This window comes from Ruditapes philippinarum, unplaced genomic scaffold, assembly GCF_026571515.1.
Source record: "Ruditapes philippinarum isolate M1 unplaced genomic scaffold, ASM2657151v2 ctg1666_1_1_1_1, whole genome shotgun sequence".
In the NCBI taxonomy this organism is placed as follows: domain Eukaryota; kingdom Metazoa; phylum Mollusca; class Bivalvia; order Venerida; family Veneridae; genus Ruditapes; species Ruditapes philippinarum.
The window spans coordinates 164795-192588 of record NW_026852677.1 but is presented as its reverse complement, the minus strand read 5'-3'; the positions used below and the strand labels follow the sequence as shown (position 1 = coordinate 192588).

The 27794-nt window shown below is 31.6% G+C and overlaps 1 protein-coding gene across 3 annotated transcripts; it reads right to left on the bottom strand.

Annotated features, from left to right (window-relative positions):
- Positions 1-100: 100 nt before the first annotated feature.
- LOC132720988 (adhesion G protein-coupled receptor B3-like) lies at positions 101-26798 on the bottom strand. 3 transcript variants are annotated; one of them, XM_060705238.1, is made up of 13 exons: positions 26513-26798; positions 7388-7564; positions 7076-7250; positions 6249-6359; positions 5747-5838; positions 5138-5341; positions 4816-4887; positions 4291-4411; positions 2317-2457; positions 1985-2072; positions 1569-1680; positions 595-638; positions 101-317 (listed from the first exon to the last, which is right to left on the bottom strand). In XM_060705238.1, the coding sequence occupies exons 3-13, from the start codon at positions 7143-7145 to the stop codon at positions 116-118; spliced, it is 1257 nt and encodes a 418-aa protein (XP_060561221.1). In that variant the 5' UTR covers positions 7146-7250; positions 7388-7564; positions 26513-26798; the 3' UTR covers positions 101-115. The 3 variants fall into 3 exon arrangements, with proteins under 3 accessions (XP_060561221.1, XP_060561236.1, XP_060561227.1); XM_060705253.1 differs by having other exon boundaries at positions 5138-5194; XM_060705244.1 differs by lacking the exon at positions 7388-7564.
- Positions 26799-27794: the final 996 nt, after the last annotated feature.

Here is a 27794-nt window from a genome sequence, read left to right as displayed (position 1 = left end):
GTGTCCTACTTAATAATTGAGCAACTTTCTTATAAATGCTTGAGATGCATAAATCTCATGATGTTTAGTTACCATATCTTTTTTTATTATAACTGGTTAAACCATTTGCATGATATCAGGCAACAAAATTATATGTCATGAACATAAGTGGATAAAACAAGTTGAAAAATTTAAATACACACAAACATATCTTCAAAGAAGGGCTCATCAAAACAGCAAAGTTCGTCAGATGATCACACAGACAGATTGTGTAGTTAGTATTTGTAGTTTTTACAATACAGCCCTCTGAAGACCAAAGGCCCTGTCCAATGTTACCACTTTAAAACATATTAACATTATGATATAAAAAAAGAAAACTTCAGCAAATTTCAATCATAACAGAAAAACATAAAACATTTGACAAGTTTGTACCTTGAATTTTGAATTCCAAATGCTAACGATTTCTTACCGCCCTAGCACCTGCTTGAAGTAAATAAATTGGTTATCTCCAAAACATTTAATAATATCGACACAAAAGTCAATCATAAAACTAAATTTAATTTGTTAAACAATTCATGTGATATATTGTATACATTCATATCAAAGCTTACTTACTTTGGAAATGCCCAATACGAACACAATGGATTGGAGAAATTAGTCTGTAATATAAGACAGGACGATCTGTTTTAAAATTTGAATTGAACAAGCGTTTGATATACATATATATAATTGAATGGTCAAAGACAGAATTAACATCAGTTTTGACAGCCTAGAAGTAAAGGTTAACAGCATTTTGCAGGATGATAACAAATGAACAATGGCTAGAATATTAACCATGAATTGAGTCTATTAATAAATGCATAGCATTGAAAAGACTTAACGTGTCATACATGTTGAATGTTACTAGATGTTTAATAATAGCCAAAGTCTTAATAAACACTAATTATATAAATGCTTAAGTATTGAATTGACAAAAATGACCCAATTTGATATCCAGAAAATATTTCAGTATAAATTACTTGTAAATTATGTATATTAAAGATACAGAAAAGAGTTAACACATAAAGCATATTGTTTTTGAATGAAAGAAGAATACAACATTTACATTGACTTAAACTGTTATTGTAATAATGTGTTTCGTTTTTCAATTGATGAGAATTAATTATCAAGCAAATTACATCAACTTAAAGTATAACTCAAAAACATTGCCGTTGCAAGTATGACCTCTTTAACACCTCTCATGTAAGACAAGTCGCGTGCTTAAAATGACGTCATTCCCACGTACCATTTTTAAATGAATAACGTTCTTAGGATGACGTTAATTTGCCGTTATGAATGAAGTTGTAAATCTATATGTTATAATAAGAAAAAGTGAGAAATTAATGTGAGTTTTCTTAAATAATTTCTTTCTGAAATATGACAGATATTTCGGAAGCCTGTGTAAGATCCTAATTTTATACAGTACTGCTTTTAGATGCGCCTTGTATATAACCATTATCCGTGTCGATAGAATTCTTTACAGCAAGAAATATTGTTTATAATCTAGTGATTTACAGTTTTTCTAATTTCATAGACTTTAACGTTCTTACCATGTCATGAGTAAAATTTAATTGGAGTGGTGGGTTCAATTTATCCGACAGTGGTGGTGAAATTGTCAACGAAAGAATGGGTGCATTTATAACATCATCAGTATCCTCCTCACTGAAACAAAACAAATATTGGATTCATAAATTAATTTCGAACATACAACATATATATTAAAACATGTATTCATGTTAAATATATACTGATAGAAAATGGTACTGGAAACAGAAAAATTTAAGATTACAATACGATATGAAATTGAAATCTTATTTTTAAAACAAACAAAACGCAAGAGTCATTTTACCATAAGTTATTCGAAAACGGGTATAATCAACTCATGGTCATTCCGAATTATGTAAATAAATCTTTCTAAATGTTCCGATATTATACAATGAAGTATGTGAAAAAAGGAAGCCTTTACTTGTTATTTGTATTGTTCCGTTTGTTTGGCAATATTTTCGACAAATCTCTATACATGACGGCTGCTGTAGCGTATTGTACTGATTTATCTGAAATAGAGTAGAATGTGCTGTTAAATATTTTTAAGGTTTATAATACTAAATTTTTAAAACGAAATAAAAATATTTAAAAGAATGCACTGTCAATGTCTACAGAAGCGGTCTATCGTTATTTTGAAAAGGAAAATCTTATTAAAAGAACGTCAATCAAACACTATTCAATCATTAAATTATGTGACGAAACAAATAGTTAACTTATTAATGTATGCAGTTTATAAGTAGCCTGAGATAATACTTTTCAAAGCGGCTGCTTCTAGGCGTAAACTGCTCCTGGCCTGCTTAAACCAGTCGGCGTTGGCATCATCTTTGTCTGACACTGTTTTTTCTGGATCCGGAAATAAAACATCTTTGTTCGAAAACTTTTTCACATCAATCGCTGTAAATGTACAAAAAGTATGTTATATACATACTTTTGAAAATGATTTTCAATTAACACAAAATGGTAAGTACGATATTGTGCCTGGCGGTTTGTGGCCACATATAGAACTGTTTTAATTCACGGTTTCGATGATAACCGGAAAAATGTCTTGAGTAAAATAAGAGAATTTTAAATGCATCCAAAAGCAAAAAATCCGTGGTATATATAAAAAGTGAAGGTCGATTAACAACATAATTTTATCAGATTTGATAAGTAAAATATATTAATAAATCAGCTGGCTTTATATTTTGCATGTAATCTAAGAGTGTTTTGAAAATAGAAAAACGAGTCTCTGTGCCTTTTATAAGATATACTAAGATACTCGAGATAGACAATTACAAGACTGGCTAACTTCGCGTATTCTTTTTGATAATTTTTACACTTTCGGGGAGTGTTCAAATATGAACGCACCTCAGCACTTAAAATATGATTATCTATAGGCCTCACTGATTTTATTTTCATTTTGTTCCCTCAAACTATTTACCTCAAACCGATACAATGTATTCAATAATTTAGTGTCCGGGTCCAAAGTTTGAAATATGATAAAGAAGATCAAAAAGGGAAGGCGGTGTTCAATGAACGCAACTCAACACAACCACGCAAAAGAAACAGTGGCGAGGAGCCTAGGTGGACCCCAAACAAAAACAGGACAGGGCACAAGGCAGAGCACGGACAGGCTAATCACTTTGAAGACATATTCATTTTCTTTTTAGGTATCTTTGAAGACCTTATATTGAAAAACCCGGGTTTTGGGGCTGAACAAATTTTGGGCCTGAAAAAATTATTTAGAAATCAAAAGGGGGAAAGGTGGGAAATACAAAGGGATGGAAACCCCAAAAACGATTTTTTTCTGTTTCGGGAATTTTTGCACTATAAACCTTTGTCCCGAGGAGCGCCCTCATGAAAGAAATTTTGACTTTGGGAAAAAACCTGTTTTAAAGTTTTCCCGTTTTTGAAGTATTTTTTTAAATTTTTTTAAAAAAGGTTTTCAGAAAAATTTTTCATAACGATTTCCCCCTTGAACAAAAAACAGCAACCTAAAGGGGGGGGGGGTTGAGTTGCAACAAAAAAGGGCATACACTTCTTCTTTAACTTTTATGAAAATGCATGGGTTTTTTTCCCCAGATTTTGGGGCCCCAGATCATGTTTTTGGCGCTTTCGTATTGGCTTATAAAAATGAACCAATGTTCCTCAACATGGACGACATATACAAAATACTGTGCATTGTAATTTGGTTATTGTTTAAACAACAATCCAGCAACAGAAATGCTTTTTAACCCTATGCCAAGGAAACTACGATTCTTCATATAGGCCAGTATTCCAATGGCATACTCGGATATACAAATCATTTCTATTATTACTGTATACGAGTTGAGTTTGTTATGTGAACTATAAACGCAGATAAAGTGAACAGATTTTGATGGATGCGGTATCAATGTAAAGCTAACATGTATAACTACCCGATAATCTTCATTTCCTCGTGTGTGTGTGTGTGTGTGTGTGTGTGTGTGTGTGTGTGTGTGTGTGTGTGTGTGTGTGTGTGTGCATGCGCGTGTGTGTGTGTACGTGTGTGCGTGTGTGTGTGTGTGTGTGCGTGCTTGTGTGTGTGTATGTTTGTGTGTGTGTGTGCACGCGTGTGTTTTTGATTTTTGTTGTTATCTTTTTGATGTTAATCAACATAATGTTCTTAATGAATTTATATTCAAACATCCTTTTTTTTATTCTATGAACATTTGTTTATTTTCAAAAATATCTAGCTCTACTAAATTTGATCTCATATTTAAAACATACCAATATTTTTCTTTACGATTAGGGTGCCATTATTTTCGGGACCAACCTCAATTGAATTACTCAGGATCTCAGCCAAGGAATCAACTGCCTTTAGCACCCTTGCTAACTCATCTTTGTTCTCCTAGAAAATTGAAATATTTTGCTGTTTCATCACGTATGTTTACATATTTGAAAAAGCCAAACTTGACTCAAATTTAAAAGGGAAATCAATGTACGAGACAATTCTCAGAGGAAATAACAAACATTATGAAATTACAGACGGGCTAATTGACTGCCAGAGGTTATGAGAAATAAAATGAAAGTGCAATACCTTTTTGTTTGATCAGCATTCAGTCTTCTATGTTAAATGTAAATGTTTTCTTTTAAAAACAGAAAATAAAAATAATAGTTTTGTTTGATTGTTTGATCTTTTATTTACATTTTTTTTTCTTTTTTGTAGCAATGAAATTAATGTTATATAGTCACTTATTTAAACTGGATACTTCAATATTATATACAAAGGACGTAGACTCGCCAAATACATACCGACTGAGAAAGAGACTTCCAACTCTCCTGATTGGACTCATCGACAAGATTACTCGCAATTTCTAGGAAAGCCTATCGTAGAAAAACAAAACTGAATTCAACATCGCAAGGATAATTATCCAGTTACACTCTATGAAACAATAATGTTTAAGTAAGTTGAAATAGAGCTAAACCAATCTTACTTTACTGTTTAATATTATTATAATTGCTTCATTAAATAACAATAGTCATACTAATCTGATTTAAATGTCTTGAATGTCTAATAATGAGATCTTGTATGCTACTCATAATAATTTTTACTAGGATTGTATTCATATCATACATCAGTAATGTTTTTGTTTATGATTCCAGAAGATGTTGTCAACACACCCGCTACTGTCTCAAGCGATAAAGATAGAACACTTAATTCGCCATCAGTTAAAGTACTGTTGTTATCAGTTGTTTCATTTACGATTGTTACTTTTAAAATTCCCTGCAAAACAGTATGAACCTCATCTCCGGTTGCAATGTTACTCAGCGTTGATACCTAAGCGTACACAAATAGTCAAATAGCACTTATTTATTTTGTATGGCTTTTAGTCATTTGGTAAACTCCTTCTTTTCTAATGATCTAAAACATAAGGTACCACTTTATTCTGATTAAAGACAATATTTGGCGGCTGGGTAGACCCTCCAACATTCAATAAGCTTACTAGATAGCAAACAAGTAGTGGTGAAAAAATGCTTCAAATTTATTTATATGAACGGTTTGTACAAGGGCTTACTTCAATAAATAAAACACATTATTTTAGTGACATAATAAATGTGGATAGTCTTCAATCTTTAAAAATAATGTCATCAAAATAACAATGAAAGAAACAATAAACACACAAATTATATACGTTTATGTCACTTAACTATAACAAGAATAAAACAGTATTGACACACTAACCGTTTCATTAACTTTTACTATCGATTCACGAACACAATTATATTGTGGCAAGTTCCACTCTCCGCCAGCACAACATGTCCTAGATATTGAACCTAAAATTGTGTTGTAATAATATATATATAATATTAATAAAGCTACAATACTTTTGATTTTAAAGCAAATGTATAAATAACGTTAACAAGATGTTCTAAATCAGCTTATATTTCTATTATGACAGAATTAATATGGATTGCTCTCAATCTTTAAAAAATAACGAAAATATCCGAACAACAATTGAAGTAAGAATAAACAAAGTCATAAACTTTTTTGTTACAGTGAATTTGGATAGTTTTTAATGACATAATACAACGTGTGTCAGTAAAAAGAAGACACTGTAAAATAAACACAAATTTTAAAATGCCTTACTTACAATGACTTTACTTACAATGGTTGAATTATTTTCAAAATAATTCAATAATATCAATAAGAATTTACAATGAATTCTAACACGTATTACTGATACCTGTAAATCCGCTTGGGCAACGTTTATCCTTAGTATTTCCAGATATTGTTTCTGACCAAGTTAGTCCTCTACTGTCTACATTCTCCTTACAAGTTTTAGGTGTTTGCACTTCTACAGGATAATGGAGAGATAATCATATTTAAATTCGTGTAAGAGCTATACTAGTAACAAGATATATCTGAGAATAACGAAAGCAGGTGATTAACGCTCTAGAGTATTAGCAATCACAGACTGTAATTTATCCAGTGATTTTTTTGCATGTTTTTTTGTAGTCAAATATGATATTTTGCAAATGATGGTCGCAGAATTGATTTTATATTTACTATATAAACGTTACTTCCAAGAGGAATCTTTTTTTGGTAATTCGTTACGTTTTTCAATCTTTACAGTTTAATTCGTTTTTGAAACCATTTCTATCAAATTTATTACGATCAAAGTCCTAGCACGTGATCTGTTGCGCCATATTGAACATGCAAGCATATTTTTGATAATATTGATGGTATATATGAGAAATCGTTTACGGGAGCCTGATAAACTGGATTAGCTTACTATCAAATGCTAATAACACCAGACTAGCCTTATGAAAGTTTGGTTGCACAAGTATTTATAAAATGTTTCAATAAAAGTTCTTTACTTAATATATTCAGAAATTTGTATGATCATTTTCAACATATTATCATTATAACAGTATATGATGATGAAAATGTCTATTCATTTTGCTCCTCTTTTAAAAATATACCCACACATGGAACATTCAAATATAAACTTTGAAACAATTTATACTGCCGTGAAAATTAATTATAAATAAATGCAATAAATAAAAATACCTTTCACGCATGTCGGGGAAGTGGAGGACCATGATCCAGTTGATAAACAAAGACCGGATTTGTATGCCATTTAAAATATATCCCTCGTCACAACTGTAAACTGCTTCGTTTTCAAATGTCGTTCCTTCAGGTGTTGATACATTACCGTTTGATGGATTACTGAGAATACCACAATCTTTAAAAGAAAATTACATCAAAATAATACTTCTTTTACCAAATAGTATCTGATAACAATTTTAAAAGTTTCCAACAAAATGACAATTTTACAAAAGTATGAATGTTCAATAATATCCAAATAGTAAATAATATTACCTTTTATAGAGCAAGATGGAACTGGCGCGCTCCAAGAGCCATTATATAAACATGTGCTTGTATTAGCACCATAAATATCATATCCAGCATTACATCTGAAATTTGCCGTTGCTTTGTACTTAGTGCCAGCAGAGTTGTCAATCTCACCATTGCCAAGGGAACCTAATTCTCCACAATCTGAAAATGATTTACAAATGTGACAAGTTTGTTGGTATTTTACAAATCATTTTCTTAAAGTAAGACGCTTCAAGCACAAACAAATTTTGCTATATAAAATGTTCAATCACCTCTAGTATTTCATCCATGGTTCCCAACACTGTAGGACAAACTTCAGTACACAACTTACGAAATGCAACACTAGAAGTATTTTATGTCAAACCCGACTCTTATATATCAGTGCGGTGCAAGTTATGTCATACTGTTTAAAAATGAGTAAAATCATGGTGTCCGTATACTTGGTTCCCGTACTATTAGTTACGTACATTTGGTCCCCGTATAACAAACGAGTTAAATTCGCGATATTATCTACAAACTTAGAGCTATTTGTGACCATTAAGCCATGTTGATTTCTGTGTCGTCATTTATTCATCGTCTATTCAGAAGCAAGGTTTCATTTTTCAGCTGTCATGGAGTAAAAATCGATAGACAAATGTGAATTTGTAGAAACTTACGCGAATGTTATTCGATTATAGCTGTTCTCAGTTTGACAGTGTTTGTATTCGCCGTATAAAATAATATTTGTTTGAATATATAGTCCTGTTTGGTAATGATTCCTCGATGACTTTACAGTTTTAGTCTTTGAGTTATGCATGTTTATGATTTACGAATTAGCGTTCGAGTTCGGACACTTCTGCGTAAATAAAAATTTCCATAGATTTAGATACGATTAAAGTATATATTTTTGTTTGTACATGCCTTTTCCCATATTTTGCAACAGAAGCAAGAAATTAATATTAAAAAACGGCTCCACAGTAACACGCGCTTGTGAAAATTATCATTATGTCGAGTTCTTCCCCTTATCTACACTATATATTTTTAAGAGTTGATTTTTTTCCATACATATATCCATATTTAGAAAAGACTTCAAGAAAAAAATAAATTGACATAATAAAACAAATACATCCAAGTATGTGCCGTTCCCCTTGTTGAATACTACGGATTTATGCATTTTAAATTGTATCCTAAAGTAAGTGAAAATATATTTCTAGCTCCACTGATTGAGCTGTTTAAATTTTTCAGATCTTAAAATTAAAAATAAAAAGATGTTCCAGTTTCCATAATGTCTCATAACCCTGTTGTATAAACGGAGGATATTGAATGATTGTACACTATGTACATGTTTTATATTGCGAGCAAGGAATTATTTTAGTTTAAACAATATTTTATTAATAATCCACACATTTACATAATAAATTACATAAAATAAAATTTACGGATTGAGTAGGAAGCTTGTAAAGCTTTTTTGAAAACTCTCTCCGTAATCAGTATTTAACAAATTTCAAATAAATGGTAACAAAATATAAATATCTAAACTAAACTATACATATCATATCGACTTGTTCTTGATTTCTTACTATACATACTATGTTTATGTCAAGTATTCATGAACTAAATTTAAGATACATTGCTGTTAGATTAGAGGTATAAGCACGAGTATGAATTCATTTTTAAAGGGATATATTATTTAGTTTAGTGATTGGTTAATTAAACTAATATGTTGAGAAATTTAATTATTAAAACATGTACATTGGAGGAGAAGTAATAATAGAAGAGAAAAATAGATAAGGAACAAGAGAAAGAAAGAAAGTCACTTTACTACTATGGAGTTGGAGGACCTTTTTCTTTTCAAACGAATATTATTATGTATCAAATCTTTTTGTTTTTTGTATGTATTTATGTATATGTGATATAATTGTTTCGTTTTGAGCACCGGTAAGTGAATTATCACCGTATAGTAAATTATTCAATGTTACAGTTGTGATTTGACTTAAATTGTTTATAAGGACAGTGCGGTCATCTTGATACATGGGGCAGCGGAGGAAATAGTGTTCTGTATTTTCTATTTCACCACATATACAAAAAGGGCTGTCTATTATGTTTTTAGAAAACAGATGTTCTTTCAGAGAGCTGCAATGTGTTCTTAATCGTGTATGTATTATTTGATATCTTCTTTCACCTATATAATAGTGAGCTGGAACTTTTTGGACATCTTCATTTAGTCTTTTTTTGAAAATTGCAAGCGATGGTGCATTTCTTAGTTCGACAGGGAGATCATTCCAGTCTTTAATCGAAGATGGTAAGAATGAATTTGAATAAAGTTGAGTTTGACAGAAAATATTTCTAGTGTTACTTGCATTTCGTAAGTTGTATACTGAAGTTTGTCCTACTGTGTTTGGAACTATGGAAGATAGATATTGTGGAGATAGGTGATTAAACATTTTATATAGCAGAATTAGTTTGTGTTTATAGCGTCTTACTTTTAGGGGTTGAAAACATGTGTCTTCATACAGATTTGAGAAAGAAACAAGTTTCGTTGTACCAGTTATAATTCTGCAAGCTTCAAGTTGGATTTTTTCTAACTCGAATTCATCTTGTTGAGTAATATTATCCCAGACTACATCTGAGTATTCAAGAAGAGGCCGGATGAAAGAAAGATATATAGTTTCGAGTGATCTACGATCAGTGATAAATTTTAAAGACCTCATAATATTAAGTCGTTGCCATGCCTTTTGTGATATGTTCATTATATGGGTATGCCAAGTTCCTTCAGATGAAAAAGTTACTCCAAGATGTTTGTGAGTGGTCACCTCATTTATTTGTATTCCGTTCATACTAAGGGGAGGATGAACAGGTTTATTGACCTTACGGGAAAAAATGACAGATTCAGTTTTATTTGGATTGAAAGTGACAAGCCATCTGTTTGCCCATACAGTAATTTTCTCGAGATCTAAGTTTAGTGTTGCAGCAGCGGTAGCAGGATTGTCAACGATAATATACAAACTTGTATCATCTGCAAAGAGTCTGATATATGAATTTATGTCAAGGACAATATCGTTGATATATATGAGGAAAAGAAGCGGACCTAATATAGACCCTTGTGGTACTCCAGCTGTGATAGAAGCCATTTGTGATGAGCCGCCAGGAAGAACTACTTTTTGTTTTCTTTCAGAAAGATAATCGCGAAACCAATTTAATAACACACCATTTATTCCAGTAGACTCAAGCTTAGAAATGAGACCTTTGTGCCAAACACGATCAAAAGCTTTGGATATATCACAGAAAACAGCTCTTACTACTTTGCCATCATCAAGGGCTTTACAAAATGTGTTATATATAGAGACAAGTTGATTAGTCGTAGAGTCGTTTGGAACAAAACCAGATTGCAATGCAGTTATTTTGTTATTTGAGACAAAGAAGTTGAAAATGTGTTTGTGTATAATTTTTTCTAAAGTTTTACTAACTGTGCTGAGGAGTGATATTGGTCTATAGTTAGAAACAATTGTTGGGTCTCCTTTCTTATATACTGCACAGACATTGGCAAGCTTCCATTGTGACGGGACTTTTGAAGTTCTAATTGATTTATTAAATAGACGACATAGAGGTACAGCAAGTTCTCCTGACAGTTCCTTGAGAATTCTGTTATTAATATTATCAGGCCCTGATGCTTTGCCTACACTTAGAGTTTTTAGAGTGTCCTGAACCTCTTCATATGTAATATGTATTATATCAAGATAATTATTGTTATTATTATTATGATTAATATCAGAGTTAGGGACAGGTTTATTCTTATCATCAAGTGAGGATTGCAATTGGAAAAAATTATTTAGTAAGTTTGCCTTTTCAGTGTCAGATGTCAACAAGTTGCCATTGTCATTTAATATTTTAACATTACTATTTACTGCTGGCCTAATAAATTGTTTGAGGATTTTCCAGTAATCTGATGTGTTTAGATTTTGATTTCTTAATTTTTCCGACAGTTTTTTGATATGTTCAGATTTAGCATTTCTAAGTAAGTGAGTTGTTTTGTTTCTTAATGTTTTATATTTATTCCAGTGTTCTTCATTATTTGATTTTTTAGCTTTATCATACGCTCTTTTCCTTTTTCTTATACATTTTCTTATTTCGTTATGCATCCATGGAGGATCTGATTGTCTAATTGTTACTGTTTTGTTTGGGATGTGTTTCTTTGATAATGATATAATTGTCTGTGTTATATTGTTTGCATAGGTATCAATATCATTATTTTCTAGAGAATCCCAGTTATATGCAGCTGCATCACGCCTCATATTGTCAAAATTACATTGGTCATATTTCCAGACAAGACGTTTAAATGATTTAGCATGTGGTTTGTTGCAGTGAAGTAAGCAATAAACTGGACAGTGATATCTTTGTTGTTGATCAAGAAAAGGGTCACCAACACCTGATGTATTGACACTACACTCAGAAGAAACAAGGTAAACGTCGATAAGAGAAGAGGATGATTCGGTAAAATGTGTTGGTTCGTTTATAATTTGTGACATATTGTACTGAGTGGCTATATCTAACAATTTTTTAGATGTTGCTGGTTTTAATAAATCTAGATTAAGATCTCCTGTAACAACTATGTTTTTAATGTCAGTATCAAAGGCAAGGTCAATTGAACGTTCAATATTTGATAACACGTGTGAAGGTGAATTTGGAGGTCGATAAAAAGTACCAATGAGGAATTTTGTATGATGAATTCTTAGTTCTACCCAAACACATTCAACACCACTTATCTCAAGGTCTTGCCTTCTTATGGCTGGAATATTACTTTTGACATACACCAGAATTCCACCGTGATTATCAACAATCCTGTCTTTTCTGAAAGGTGAGGAAAAATTTTCAAAAGAGATCGAATCAGATTCTATATTGTTGCTAAGCCACGTTTCTGTAAAGGAGATGACGTCGAAGTGCTGTAGTTCCCCTTGTAAAATGTCTCTTTTGTGGAAAAAACTCTGTACGTTATAATGAACCAAAGATAATGAATTTTGAAGCTATCTAAGATATCATTTACACTTGATGTAGAAGATGAAGAATAAGAAAACTCAGAGCTATTTGAGTCGGGTCCGGGATTTGTATGGATATCACCTGATCTTTGCAGAAGAATATATGCCCAAAGTTTAAAAGACAGGAATACAATAACACCAAAAGAAATATTATGGAACCAGAAAGATCCTATCCTCACCCTGTGTGTTATTTGACTATCAATGATAATTATGTCACTCCAGGACTATAGATTTTGTAGGGTGAGGTACTCCGTAGATAAAAGTGACAAAGATAGAGAAAGGAAAGAGGATAAGGGACATAGAATAATGAAAGTAATATATATACAATACCAATAATAGGAAAACATAAACACATTGTCCTATTATACAAGATGTTCACGACAATATTAATTTTATATGGATCAAAAATTATTATAACTATATTGGTACATAAATTATAATTAATTTTGATATGATATTTTAAATTTGTATTTACCAATTTGTGACACTTGAGGACACGCAGGCTATATAATTGGAATTTACTATTATGACAGTTATGGATGCACAGTCTATATATACATTGTTTTGGCCGAAGATTAGTCACCTGTGAAATTTCAAATAAACACATGCGTTATGAATGGAGTTACATGGCTTTTACTACGCTATCACACGCTATGAATGAAATTTGTGTACTCGATTACAACTTTGTTTACACGTGTGCTTCGAAATAAAGAAGAAAAAAAAGAGATAATACAGTTTAGAAAGGTGAATCAGAACTTAAATATACATTAATATGATTCAGGTAAAAGATTTTGACCGAGTGAAATGCAGGGTTTTAACATGTTTTAGTAAAAACAGATAGAGAAATGTTGTAAAGCATTCTGGATAGGACGTAAAAATATACTGAAAGGAATCTACACTGACACTAATTCGAATGGAATACCATCATGTTACATAGACGCTGACGTTGTCTTTTGGACCAGGCTGATAGGTAGGAATTTTTACCATTTGTGAATAATGTTTGCTACTACAGATAAATAAATAAAAAGGATTCTGTATATTAGGAATTGCAGCTAAGGTTTACAATTAAAATGTCAGTATGTAAGGAATGCAAGTCTAAGTGTTCATGAATGTATAAACAGAAAACATTGTAAAAGTACATTACTAATATAGCAACAAATAGTTAGTCAATTAAACTGGTAAAAGTTTTGCACTTTTATATATATATATATATACAATACACATATTCAGTCCCAGCATACTCTATGTTCAATTAACAATAAATTTGAAAATATGAATATACAAAAAGTCATTTTTATTTAAGAATTATTGGCTTGTGATGTGACTAGGTTATTAAGATAATAATTTTATTAATAATAATAATGATAATAATTGATTTTATAAAGAATCTATAACACTACATGAAATATTTTGTGATACATGGGAATTTTACTCTAGAATGTGCAGACAATCTTTAAGCACTCATGTAGTTAATCATGTAGTCAATATCATGTTACTTTACATGTCAAATGAAAAGAGGAAAAAAACATACATGTGTATATCAATTAAGCATATCATCTGAAAATTTTGATTCAATTTTTTTCATTATATGTCATTAGGAAGAGAAATTACACAAAGGATTCTTGATATAACTCCTAGCAAATATAATGTACAAACATATTTTATATAGAAGATAAGAAGATATTACATAAAATATAACATACAAATACTCAATTAAACATCTGACAATGAAAATTTTAAGTTATTGAATTTTCATTAAATATCAACAAAAAAAACAACAACAAAGAAACAAATCACTTAGAACTTATATAAATTAATTGTACATGTATTCAATTCTGTTTATTATGTATCTATTTTTATCTTTATGAAATACATGTATGCAGTTGAAAAAAACAAACAAAAAAAACAACAACAAAAAACTTCATCATAATGATATTTAGTTTATCAATTGACACATTTAATTGTTTATATCTAAATGTTTAGCTTTGCTGTTTCTCTTACAATTTATGCTTGAATATTTTAAACATATATATTAAAAGAAGAGAAAATACAAAACAAGTATTACTCTTTGTGATTGAAATTGTAATAATTACTCATGAAACTTATAACAAATTGATACACTAACAATGTTTTCAATAACATGTATATTTCAAACAGATGATTTATTGCATTCAAAATTGAAATTTATATATCATCAAGAAGGCATAATATAATTTATTAGCATGATGTTCACATACAAATATCTTTTTCATTATGAAAATAATGTAAAAGTCATGTGATACAATGATATGCATATTATTCATATCTGAGTAATAAATTATTTATATATATCTATATACATACATATACACATATACATATATCCATACATGCCGGTATTTAATGCATTTATACACAAGTATATATATATTTGTGTATATCATTTAAAAAAAAGAATAAAAAATTAACTATCTCAGGAATTATTTTATTCAACGAGTTCTATATATTTACAATTAAGTAATGGACCTACACAAAATTAATATTTTATCATATACTTATAAATGAAATATTGAGAAAATATTGATGGAATAAAATGCATATTTTCATTTAAGGTATCTTCATTGTATTTTTTTTATTTTTCACTGCAGTGAAACATATTTTCCGAATTTTCACTGATATCTTTCTGTACTACTATCTTCTGAATTCAGACAATATACAAAATTTAAGTGAAAATCTTTCAAATTGAAATGTGAAAAATACAAAAATGTATGTAATTAAAAAAGTTTTTTCCATTTATACAGAATTTATTTTCATCTTGTGGTTTGGAAATTATAATATTTCACTCGTGGCCACTCGTTGCTTATTTTCATATGACTCGATGAAAACAAAATCCTGTAGTTATAGAAACCAGAGGGCCAAGATGGTCATTGATGACAGGTGAGTCAAACATGTGACCATTAGAGAAAAAACAAGGATTCTCCATATTTTAGCAGTAAGACCTAGTTTTCTACTTCAGTTGACCCATATTCTTACGTGACCTTAATTCATCATAACACATTATTCAGAACAATTCCCAGGATAGTTGGATCAAAACGGTAGCCATAAGAGTGTAAACAAGATTTGTCTATTTTTAAACTCCAGTGACCTAGTTCTTCATTCGACATGACAAATGTTCGAACTCTTCTAAGCAATTACATAGACAATCATTCTAATCACGTTGATGGCAATTGAGTAAAAAATGTGACCACTACATTGTTAACAAGGTATTTCCATATTTTGGCGGTCTGACCTGGTGTTTGACCTCAGGTAATCCATATTCAAACTTGACCTAGAAATCATTGTAACAAAGTTTCAGACCCATTTTCAGGACATTTGAATCAAAACAGTAGCCACTAGAGTGTTAACAATATTTTACATTGTTTAACTCCTCTGACCTAGATTTTCATCCGAGATTATCCATGTTCAAACTCATCCAAGCAATTATCTGGACAAGCATTCTGACCAAGTCTGATTACTATTGAGTCAAAAATGTGACCACCAGAGTGTTAACAAGGTGTTTACTTATTTAAAAGGTGTGACCTTTTTTTGACTCCAGATAATCGATATTCTTATGTGACCTAGAAATCATCAAAACAAACTTTCAGATTAATTTTCAGAACATTTGGATAAAAATAATAGCCACTAGAGTGTAAACAAGATATTTCTATTTTAAGCTCCTGTGACTTAGTTTTTTATTTGAGTTGACCCATGTTTGAAGTCATCTATGCAATTACTTGGACAATCATTCTGACCAAGTCTGATAACAACTGAGTCAAAAATGTGACCATCAGAGTGTTACCAAGGTGTTTACTTATTTGAACGGTGTGACCTTTTTTCTTTACTCCAGGTAACCGATATTCGTATGTGACCTAGAAATCATCAAAACAAACTGTCAGACTAATTTTCAGAACATTTGGATAAAAATAATAGCCACTAGAGTGTAAACAAGATTTTTCTATTTAAAGCTCCTGTGACCTAGTTTTTATTTGATTTGACCCATGTTCGAAGTCATCTAAGCAATTACTTGGACATACATCCTGACCAAGTTTGATGACAATTGAGTCAAAACTATAACCACTAGAGTGTTAACAATGTTTTTGCCATATTTGGGCGATGTGACCTAGTTTATAACCCAAGGTTAACCCTTATTCGAAATTGACCTAGAAATCATTAAAACAAAGAGTATATTTGAAGCAAAACAGAAGCTACTATAGTTATAACAAGATTTTTCTATTTTAAGTTCCTGTGACCTTGTTTTTAGTCCGAAATCTCATCCGAGCAAATACCTTAACAAGCATCCTGACCAAGTTTGATGACAATTGAGTCAAAAATGTCACATTTAGAGTGTTAACAAGGTTCTTCCATAGTTTGGCGTGTGACCCAGTTTTTGAACCCAGATGACCCATATTCTAACTAGACCTAGAAACAGCAAATCATCCTTTCAGACCAATTTCCAGGATATTGGATCAAAAGAGTATCCTCAAGAGTGTTAACAAGATTTTCAATCTTTAGCTCCTGTCACTTAATTTTTCATCCGAGATAACCTACTTTCGAAATCATCCGAGCAACTACCTAGTCAAGCATCCTGACAAAGTTTGATGATGATTGAGGCAAAAATGTGACCACTAGAGTGTTAACGAACAAATGTGAACGGACGATGGACATTCAACGATCCTTAAAGCTCACCCTGCAGCTAGCCCAGGTGAGCTAAAAACTTAAATGTCAACTATATATTTATCAAATACACAACTTTAGATTATTTTAAGCGCAAAATAATAATTTTCATTGACACGTCTATAATGTAACGCGTATTTACACTATGTTTATACATGAAGTAAAGAAATGTCAAGGGCTTGATGCAGCAAGACAATAGTATTTATTGAAGCAGTTCTTCAAATTTGATATAGCTTAAATAGTGTGTCTAAACCAGTTGTCCCGAAAAGGGAAATAAAGTTCGATATTGTTAAACAAGAAGGCCATGATGGCCCTGAGGTCGCTCACCTGTATAAAGGCACCCGGAGCGGGACCAGTTTAACCCCAGGTTTTTTATTTGAACAAACTTGGAAGACAACCATTAGAAGATGTTTCACGATGTTAAGTTTTACTACACACATATAATGAAAAACAACGATCTACCGCTTTTATTTGAACAAACTTGGTAGACACCCATAAGAAGATGTCTCATGCTAAACATCTAAGTTCTAGCTCATTGGGTTTTTTTAAAAAGAAGCTTTTTTAAGTTTTTACTATACACATATAGTTTCAACCAGTGACACCCCTGGGGCGGGGCCAATTTTAACCCCAGGGCTTTTATTTGATCAAACTTTGTAGACAAGTACTAGAAGATGTTTCATGCTTAATATCTAAACTCTAACTATTTGGGGTTTTTTTCAAAGAAGATTTTTAAGTTTTTGCTATACAAATATAAGGAAAATCAATAACACCCGGTGCGGGGCCAATTTTGACTCTAGGGCTTTTATTTGAACAAACTGTGCAGACAATTACTAGAAGATGTTTCATGCTTAATATCTACACTCTAGCTATGTTGGTGTTTTCAAAGAAGATTTTTAAAGTTTTTGCTATAAACATATAAGGAAAACCAATGACCCCCGGGGCGGGGCCAATTTTGACCCAAGGGCTTTTATTTGAACAAACTTGGTAGACACACATTAGAAGATGTTTCATGCTAAATATCTTAGCTCTAGCTCTTTGAGTTCTTAAAAAGAAGACTTTTAAAGTTTTGACTATATGAATATAGGGAAAATCAAAGACCCCCTGGGGCGGGACAATTTTGACCCAAGGGCTTTTATTTGAACAAACTTGGTAGATACTCACTAGAAGATGTTTCATGCTTAATATCTAAACTCTAGCTATTTGGGTGTTTTCAAAGAAGATTTTTAAGTTTTTGCTATACACATATTAGGAAAATCAATGACCCCCGGGGCGGGGCCAATTTTGACCCCAGGGCTTTTATTTACACAAGCTTGGTAGACACCCCTTAGAACATGTTTCATGCTAAAGATCTTAGCTCAAGCTCTTTGAGTTCTTTAAAAGAAGATTTTTTAAGTTTTTACTATATGCATATAGGGAAAATCAATGGCCCCCTGGGGCGGGGACAATTTTGACCCCAGGGCTTTTACTTGAACAAACTCGGTAGACACTCATTTGAAGATGTTTCATGCCAAATATCTAAGCTCTAGCTCTTAGGGTTTTTTAAAAGAAGATATTTAAAGTTTTTTCTATCGGTTGCCATGGCAACCAGAGTTCTGCATGGAATTAAATTCTTTGAACAATTTTTAAAGGTGACCACCAAAGGAACATTCCTGTGAAGTTTAGATGAAATTGGCTTAGTGGTTTATGAGAAGATGTCATTTAAAGTAAAAGTTTACGGACGGACGGACGCCGGACGGACGGTCGCCGGACGGACGCCGGACGAAAAGCGATTACAAAAGCACACCCTGTCACTTTGTGACAGGTGAGCTAAAAAGTGGAAAGAGAAAGAGCAGTCCAATACCCTTAATATAAATCGAGTTTCTATAACATAGTGGTCATGTATGGACTGTCCTTATCTTTTGCATTTCAAATATAGCTTATGATACAAGTAGAAGGGAGGTTGATTGTCTTCATGCTTAATAAAATAAGTCTGCAAATGTTTTGTTCCATAACTGCTTCTCTAAGGACATATGCAATAGTAACAGATGTGTTGATCATGTATGTATAGATATATATTAATGGTTGCCTATATTATATTTGGATATAAGCAAACTAGTTACAAATTTTAATCATGTTTTCAAAATGTTTATGATATTATGTTAAATGTTATCCCAAGGACATGGGCAACGTGCCTTTATGTTCGGCCAGCCTCCAACATTCGAATACCTTTGTTCATCTCATCTTCACTAAGACGACGTCTAACCTGAAGATTTGCCATAGTTTGTTAATTTCGAACACAATTTTACAATGAACGAAAGAAGTCTTGCTGCTTGTACACGTTTAAGTGAAAGCACATGGCCATAAAACACAAAATTTCCATGGGTATGCTTTTTCACGAGCTTATTGTGCAAGGTGTACGTAATAAATTGATAACTTAAGTACACGATTATGAGGTCCCCGTACATGTGTATCGTTAGCGGAAATATGATTTTAATATGATGATAATAGGACTGAAATATGCAATGTCAAAAAGGCGATCCTTAGCAAATGTTGAGTTGTATATATAGTTCCTGCTACAATTTACATGGTTTACTATCACAAGTAAAGTGCACAAAAAAGGAATGTATGTAATATCTTGAATGGAAAATTATTGAAAAATAAAAATAGAAATTGTTTGTTACTTTCTAGTAAATTTATTTATTTCTGCTGCTGTTTTAGCTGTATTTTACCAAGAAAATTGTAAACTTACAAAATAAATTGCAAAAAATTAGAATTTTCAATGTTTGCAATGTAACATTATATAGCTTTTTTATTTGTATTTGTGTTTTGATGTCCTTTTTTGTGTTGTGCAACTACGTCTGATGATATTTCACACTTGAGTCATCTGCAATTTACTGTCACAATGAATAGTTGAATAAGGTTGACAATGAATGATAAATGGACCCTGTGTTTTGTTCTTTTGAAGTTACATTATGATATCTTTCGGCAGTATTATATTCTGTTAACTCTGTAGAAATGCAATAGAACCATTCGTAAATATAAGTAGTATTTATTTGGTACTGATAGTTACAAGTGTTATGAAATAAACCTAGGACATGACTTTTTACATGAAAAGGGCCGCGAAGAACTATGGACTTAACTCGTTTTCTTAGGCAAAAGAATGGAAATGATGCTTGAATTATGGTCGCTGTATTCCAAAAATATTCTACAACATTTAATGATTTTAATAACACAAACAGACTTCTTCACAAAATTAATTTAAGCTTTATTAGTTGTTTTCCACATGCACGTTTTAACGTCAATTTTTTTTATTTTTTTTATTTTTGAAGACAAGAAAGATACGGCCATAAACTATTCAGGAATTACTTCTGATATTTCATAGGTTCATAACATTTCAAAAAGTGAATATTAAATATTTGATCAAGAAACCCCATTTTAGCATTTTATGACACATGTAAGAAAAATTCGTTTTGTGCCAATTTAGGCAGGTTTTACTTGCCAACATCCTTTCTAAATCACTTCATTTTAGTGAGTTAAGTCGGTTCAAACCCTTAAATTAGCAAACTTTGTTTTTCATTTTTGAACTTCGCAATTCTCCAAATCTTTAGGTTTTTTTTAACCCTTTCCATAGTAAGATGAAGACAACAAGTTAAACCTTTCGTCAATTGATTGAAATATATATGTTGTTGTTGTTAAGAATATGTTCCTTTTTATTAAAAAATGGGATATAATTTACTTAAAAATGTAATTTTTTTTTTATTTTACACTCGCTTAAGGTTCTTTGCAATATTTGAAAATTTTCAATTTCTAGTAACATCATTTAAATTAATTTTCTGCTTTCCAGCACTATAAAGTGTTGAGAATTGAGTACCGCTCAAGCCGGTGCTAGAGGGGCGTGAGGGATGTTGCACTTATTCATTATCCCTCATGTACAGACTCAATCAAACCGAGTCTTATGTTATTTTGTTGTGATTAATGCTTCCGAGGGATCATTTTGTTTCCAGAATTTTGCACTTCACAACAGCAGGTGTCTAGTGCCGTGTGGCAGCCGTACAAGGTTGCCCCGTACTTCACTTCAGTCTTGTTATATTTTCTGGTCCTTCGGGATCATTGATGACAACACTATAAAGTGTTGAGAATTGAGTACTGCTCAAGCCGGTGCTAGGGGGCGTGAGGGATGTTGCACTTATTCATTTTCCCTCATGTACAGACTCAGTCAAACAGAGTCTGCAATTCTTATGTTATTTTGTTGTGATTAATGCTTCCGAGGGATCACTTTGTTTCCAGAATTTTGTACTTCACAACAGCAGGTGTCTAGTGCCGTGTGGCAGCCGTAAAAAGTTACCCCGTACCTCACTTCAGTGTTGTTGTATTTTCTGGTCCTTCGGGATCATTGATGCCAGCACTATAAAGTGTTGAGAATTGAGTACCGCTCAAGCCGGTGCTAGAGGGCGTGAGGGATGTTGCACTTATTCATTATCCCTCATGTACAGACTCAATCAAACCCAGTCTGCAATTCTTATGTTATTTTGTTGTGATTAATGCTTCCGAGGGATTACTTTGTTTCCAGAATTTTGTACTTCACAACAGCAGGTGTCTAGTGCCGTGTGGCAGCCGTAAAAAGTTGCCCCGTACTTCACTTCAGTGTTTTTATATTTTCTGGTCCTTCGGGATCATTGATGACAACACTATAAAGTGTTGAGAATTGAGTACCGCTCTAGCCGGTGCTAGGGGGCGTGAGGGATGTTGCACTTATTCATTATCCCTCATGTACAGACTCAATCAAACCGAGTCTGCAATTCTTATGTTATTTTGTTGTGATTAATGCTTTCCAGAATTTTACATCCGGACGGGTACACTTATCAGTACAAAGGTCAGGTTCATATCACGATCATATGTCGCAGCATTTCATAAATAGGTTAACGAAGGCGTCAATTTTTACAAAAGAGTTTTTATTAAGATCGTAACAATATTACACACCATGTTCAATAACTAAACTATGAAAATTAAATTTAACAATTCTGTAATTATTTTGAAGGTAAACGTACATGTATATAGCGATTAAACAATTTCAGACCTTAAAACTGTCGATATATAGGGTCGATACTATAACCCTGATAATGATGTCACGTTGTATAATTTGTTTTAATATTTATTTTACTTCTGAAATTTGCTGATAAACTTTTTAATGTTTAATGCGATACCTAAAAAAACATGAAGTGGATAGGTCTACAATGATCACATTTTCCATAACTATTTCAAATAATGTTACAAACAATAGAAATGATTCACCTTGTTGTTTATATGCAATTTTTTTGTGGCAAAAAACCATTGATCAAGTTCTACATAGTAACGTTTGAACATTCTTGTGATGAATAATAATATTTTGATTTGAAACATTTTATTATATGCTGTAAAAATATGTGTAATCGAACATGTATTTCACATTTGCCAACATCATCCATAGGTTTGTTGACATATCTTATACTGAATACTATCAAAGTAATCATCTGTTGTTTTACAGACCTTACACAACGGAGCAATTCTTTTTAAAATTACAATGAACTTTTTTCATTAAATAAACGAAATATGTACCGTGTAAGAAATAGGTCTGCATAGTATTTACTGACCCTGGTGGCGATTTGAAGACTGTAAGAGCGTAGCGATCGAGGTTTTTTTAAAGACATTAATTAATGTTACTCACAAGAAACATATTATTTAAGTACTTTATCATGTTTAAGAAAGCATTCCAAAGCCATTTATAGATACCAACCGCTACGCTCTTGTAATTCATTCGTTCACAAATCAGGTGTTATTTGAATATTCTCGTGTATTTTGTGGGGTTTCATTATGTAATAAGGTCAGGTAATTGTACTTGTTCTGTTGAGTCACAGAAAATGAAAACATAACTAGTCCAGATTCTGTTTCAAGTAAGCAAGGGAAGATCATTATTTTGATATATGAATACATAACATATTAATAATTTATACAAATATTGAGGAAGATTAAAAAGTTTTCTAATCATGAAAACGGAACACTTTTTCTTTATATATAACAAATGTCATTATAAATAGATGATCAGGCTATTTCTGATATAAATTAAAACATACGAATATTTCAAAGTAAAGTAAAAGACAGGGTTCTTTGAATAAATATTAGTAATATATGTAGTTATACCGTCAAGAAAGTTGTTTTTTTAGGTTGTTGTTGTTTTCTTTATGAAGGCAATTTTATATATTCTTAGAATTTCATTCATGTTTGGAAGAATTTTCTTTCGGTGTATACTTAATTAGCATATCCCTTATTCATATGTTTGATAAGATCGCATGTTAGCACGCGGTCTAGCACGGAAGCGCAAGTCGTATTCTTGCGAAGAACAGGCGAGTACTGGTATACAAAATCCAAATTGTAATGTAAAAAATGAGGGGAAAATGAAAAAAAAAGTCTTATACTTAAGATGAACTATACTCTCACTGAAAGTAATATTTTTTTGAATGAAAGATGCAGAAGTTGACTTTAATCCTTTATGCACAAATAATATAATTGTCGTATATATCCCATAATTCAGAATTGTTAAAATAATGCAACATTGTGCAAAATATAACATGGTTGTGGAAATAATGCTGAAAACTATTTTCTAATGAAGCTATATAGTTCGGCAAATTTTTTAGGTACATCGAAAGGAAAACCATAAAGAAAGGCTAAATGTGCGTTATTGTCATCATTGGTATCGGCAAAACACTAATTGCAACGCCAGAACAGTAGCCAGTTCGTTTTTCCTTCAAATAATCTGGAATATATGTTATGAGGGTCGTTACAGCCGTATGCGCTAATTTATTTCCTTTAATTTGATGAAATGTACTTTAAAATATATATCGACCCTTTTTCCTATTCGAAGTGGTCATTATCGCCCCCCCCCCCTATAAATTTTCGCAATTCAGCGTTATTTTTTTAAATTTTCTGAGTTATGGGATATACGTTTACAGTAAATATTGACTTTGCATTATCATTTTCTATTGTATAGAGAACAATAGAACAAAAAGAGGTCGGTATATATTTGCAGACCTGTAAAGCGGTCGGTAAGTGATATTTACTAGACCGCTTTTAACAAAGAAGCAGGTATGTAAGAGGGGTAATATTTAAATAAGTGACAACAACTTAATTTAACCATGACTTGCACGTGAGAGTACATCTATTAAGATTATTGATTTTTCTATCCAACAGTTTTATTTAAGCAGGAGCAATATTATATATGCAGGTCATTTTATTGCATATTGTTTTGTAATTGTGGTAAAAATGGCTGAGTTGCATTGTGATTTGAGAGAGGGCAAAATTCATTGGCTATTGGATATATGCGCGCCGGAAATAATAACTGATCTTGATTTAGTTTATGGAGAAAATGGCCTTCCATAATTGTTCAATTGCCAGGTGAATGTCAATGTTTAAGAGGGTAGAACTATTGTTAAGGATGATCCACGCCCTTGGCGGCCCAGTTTCAATACTTCTGAAAAAGACATCAGCACTGTCAAAGACATAGCTGATGAAGATGGAGGAGATATGTGACATACAGGACCTTAGTGTATTATATGTTTTCTTGAAAGAAAAGTTAAAGCTAAGAAAAGTGTGCGCCTTTTAGATCCTAGTGATGGAGTAGAGACCCGTGTAGCTGTGCCTGACAGGGGTAGTGTTACTGGAATATTTTACCGTAACCATGATTTCACTGCTTAAGGTAATCACTGCGCATCGGTAAGCCTTGGCTGAAGCTTATTCAGAGGAGCAGATAATTTAAGTATTTGCTATATCCCGCTTATAGTTTTGACATATATCCCGTGACTATACATCCATACATCACAATTTGCCTTCGCTGTCAACGGTTCGAAACCCGCTGTGATGTCGGAAGCACTCTCTACGTGTGTTTAACAGTGTACCTAAAAAGTTCAAAACTGAATTCGGAATAAGTTCTGAGGCTGACAAAGTGTGTATAGGGCCATGTTGAATCTTTTGATGGACTTTCTTATCATTTTTCACAGGTAAGACTTATTAAAATAGCGAACTGCCATTGACACTAATATGAAAATGCCCCTCTTTTATCTTTTTACGTTTGAAATCACAATTTTCTTTAGATATATTCGAGTGAAGTTTTGATATGCCAAAACAGCACCAACACCAGAGCTGCATCAGTACTAAGGGTGTAGTACTTAAGTACCAGTACCAGTACTTGGCAAATTATGCAGTACCAGTACCAGTACTAGATTTTAGCTCGGTACTGCAGTACCAGTACTTTTTTTGGTGAAGTAATTAAGTACCAGTACCATTACTTTTATATATTCATCAAAGTTTGAATAAATACAGTGTCAAACAAATAATTGCAAATATTATTCAGCAAAGAAATAAAATCTTAATTTACTTTAAAGTTAACATAACATATTTACAACTTTATAGTTTTAACATACTTTTTACAAACAAATATTTTCAACATATATTCATGTCATATCTAATTGTTTAGTAACCAGTCAGCTGTATAAATACAATTAAAACACACTAGTCTTTTGTTGCCTTTCACACCTTCACACCTCTGTTCAATTTATACCAAAGTAAATAACAACTTTTTATGGTGCTAACAATATCACTTTTTTCACTGAAATGGGATTATTTAGAATAGAAGAAATTAATAAGTGTTTATTTTGCTCTTTTACTAGTAAATACAAAGTAATAAAAGAATTTGATAAGGATATTTTAGGGTTAAGAGTTATTGAGTCTGTTTATCTTAATTTAATTTTTACTTAAAGTCTTTGGTGCTTTTTATGATGAATACTTTGTTAACATTTGAAGGAATATTGCAGCAAATTATCTTTAGATTTGATAACTTACTTTTTCATAAAAATAAAATATAGTTAATGTAATTTACAGCTTTATTTTATGTGAAAAAATGATGCTATTTTTAATTTTTATCAAAACCAAAAGTACTGGGTAATGCAGTAGCAGTACCACTTTTTAAGACAGTAATGCAGTACCAGTAGTAGCAAACTTTTGTAAGAGTAAATCAGTACCAGTACTTGCAAAATCGCTGCAGTACGTACTGCAGTACAAGTACCAGTAATGCAGCTCTGACTAACACCAACAACTCATGAGGCGTACGAGTATGTTTTCTTATTTTTTGTTTTGAAAACAGTTATACTCTAGTATTTCTTCATTGATAGCTAGAGTTTACTAAGCAACAGAATGAAGAACTCTAAAATATATTAACACGAACAAAAATCCTAAATATTGTAAAAGCAAAAACAATACAATAAATTTTATTAAAACAGTAAAAATTGCCAATTAATGCACATGAAAAGCTGTTCTTCTCATCAAAAATATTTTATAAATATTTTATATGTAAACATTTATGAATGTGAAATATTAAAAAAATAAATATCTTTCTTACCTATTGCATTTATTCCACGAAGGATTATGTAAACCAAGTTAATTCGAAACAAAAACTCCATTCTCTCTTATTTCCTTCTTTTTTTGTTTCGACCCGTTTAAAACACTTGAATTCTTTTATTTCTAAAATAAGAAGATCAGTTAAGTGTTAGATAAGGTATGTGTGAACTAGGTTTTATAGTCTATACAATATATTTAAATAAAAGCGTCTCTGGTTCCTTTTTACATGAGAATAGGTATGAAAAATTATGCGTCGAAATACCTTTATCCCCGTATTTTTCAATCTAATAAAGGTAACATTAATATACACAATGAGAAATGATTACGGAAGTAAATAAAATTTTCCTCAAATAAACCAAAATTACGAAAAAAGATCACGAACAGGATTAAAAGATCAGGACGCTCAATTTACTTTGTTTCACAATGTTTACATTTCTCACTGAAGTTCAAGAGCCTTAAACAATAAATTTTGTATACAAATCAACTGAGAGACCTAAAGGGACTTTGTTACGAGCCAGGCGTAACGATAAAGAAAAGCCAGCAACAAACTTGTAACAATAACAAATTTATTACAAAAAAAAATTATTAAAGAAAAATCAAAATAACAAATTATGTGCACAAATACCTGAAGTCCAAATAAAAATGTAAAATTCAAATGTCTAGTCTGATCCTGGAATGATCCTTTTTTGAATAGCACACTTAAATCCAAGTAAAATCCAAGAACACTTTAGAATAAATTCCCACAATAACATCCACAAGAATAATTTTATCTATTTTGAAATAATCCAAGCTCCAATAAATCACTTAATATCCAAGTTGAAAAATACTCCAAATATATTAATGACTTAAAAGGTAACTGATGACTTAAAAGATAATACGAAAGAAAAATGTCTCCAATATATATTAAGCTAAGAAGTTTCTAGAATAGTCTTCCATTTTTCTACAGTAATCATAATCTATCAACTTCAACAATAAAGATCATTCCGGAAATTTCTATCTAAATATAATGCATGAGTTTTCTACTACAGTTAAGAAAGTTCTAGTACATACATGTAGTTTATGTTCTAAAAATAGAACAATGATAATATTGGAAATACCAACTGGTCAGATATAAATTAAATACATGTAATATGTTGCATACATAACAAATTGATGTGCACAAGACAAAAATTATATACAGTTCTTATGAAAATCTTATTTTGTGCTTATCATGACCCTGTCAGGTAAATGAATTAATTTCATACTTTTCATTGCGGTCTTTATAATCTGCGATATTTGTTTTG

What these genes read in the sequence shown, in the direction of transcription:
- LOC132720988 (XM_060705238.1), bottom strand. Translation starts at nt 7,145, where the DNA reads ATGGCATACAAATCCGGTCTTTGTTTATCAACTGGATCATGGTCCTCC. An exon ending in AATCGTAAAGAAAAATATTG is followed by an intron (nt 2,458 to 4,290) that starts GTATGTTTTAAA and finishes GTACATTTACAG; the next exon opens with CGATTGATGTGAAAAAGTTT. An exon ending in TAAATTTTACTCATGACATG is followed by an intron (nt 639 to 1,568) that starts GTAAGAACGTTA and finishes CTTATATTACAG; the next exon opens with ACTAATTTCTCCAATCCATT.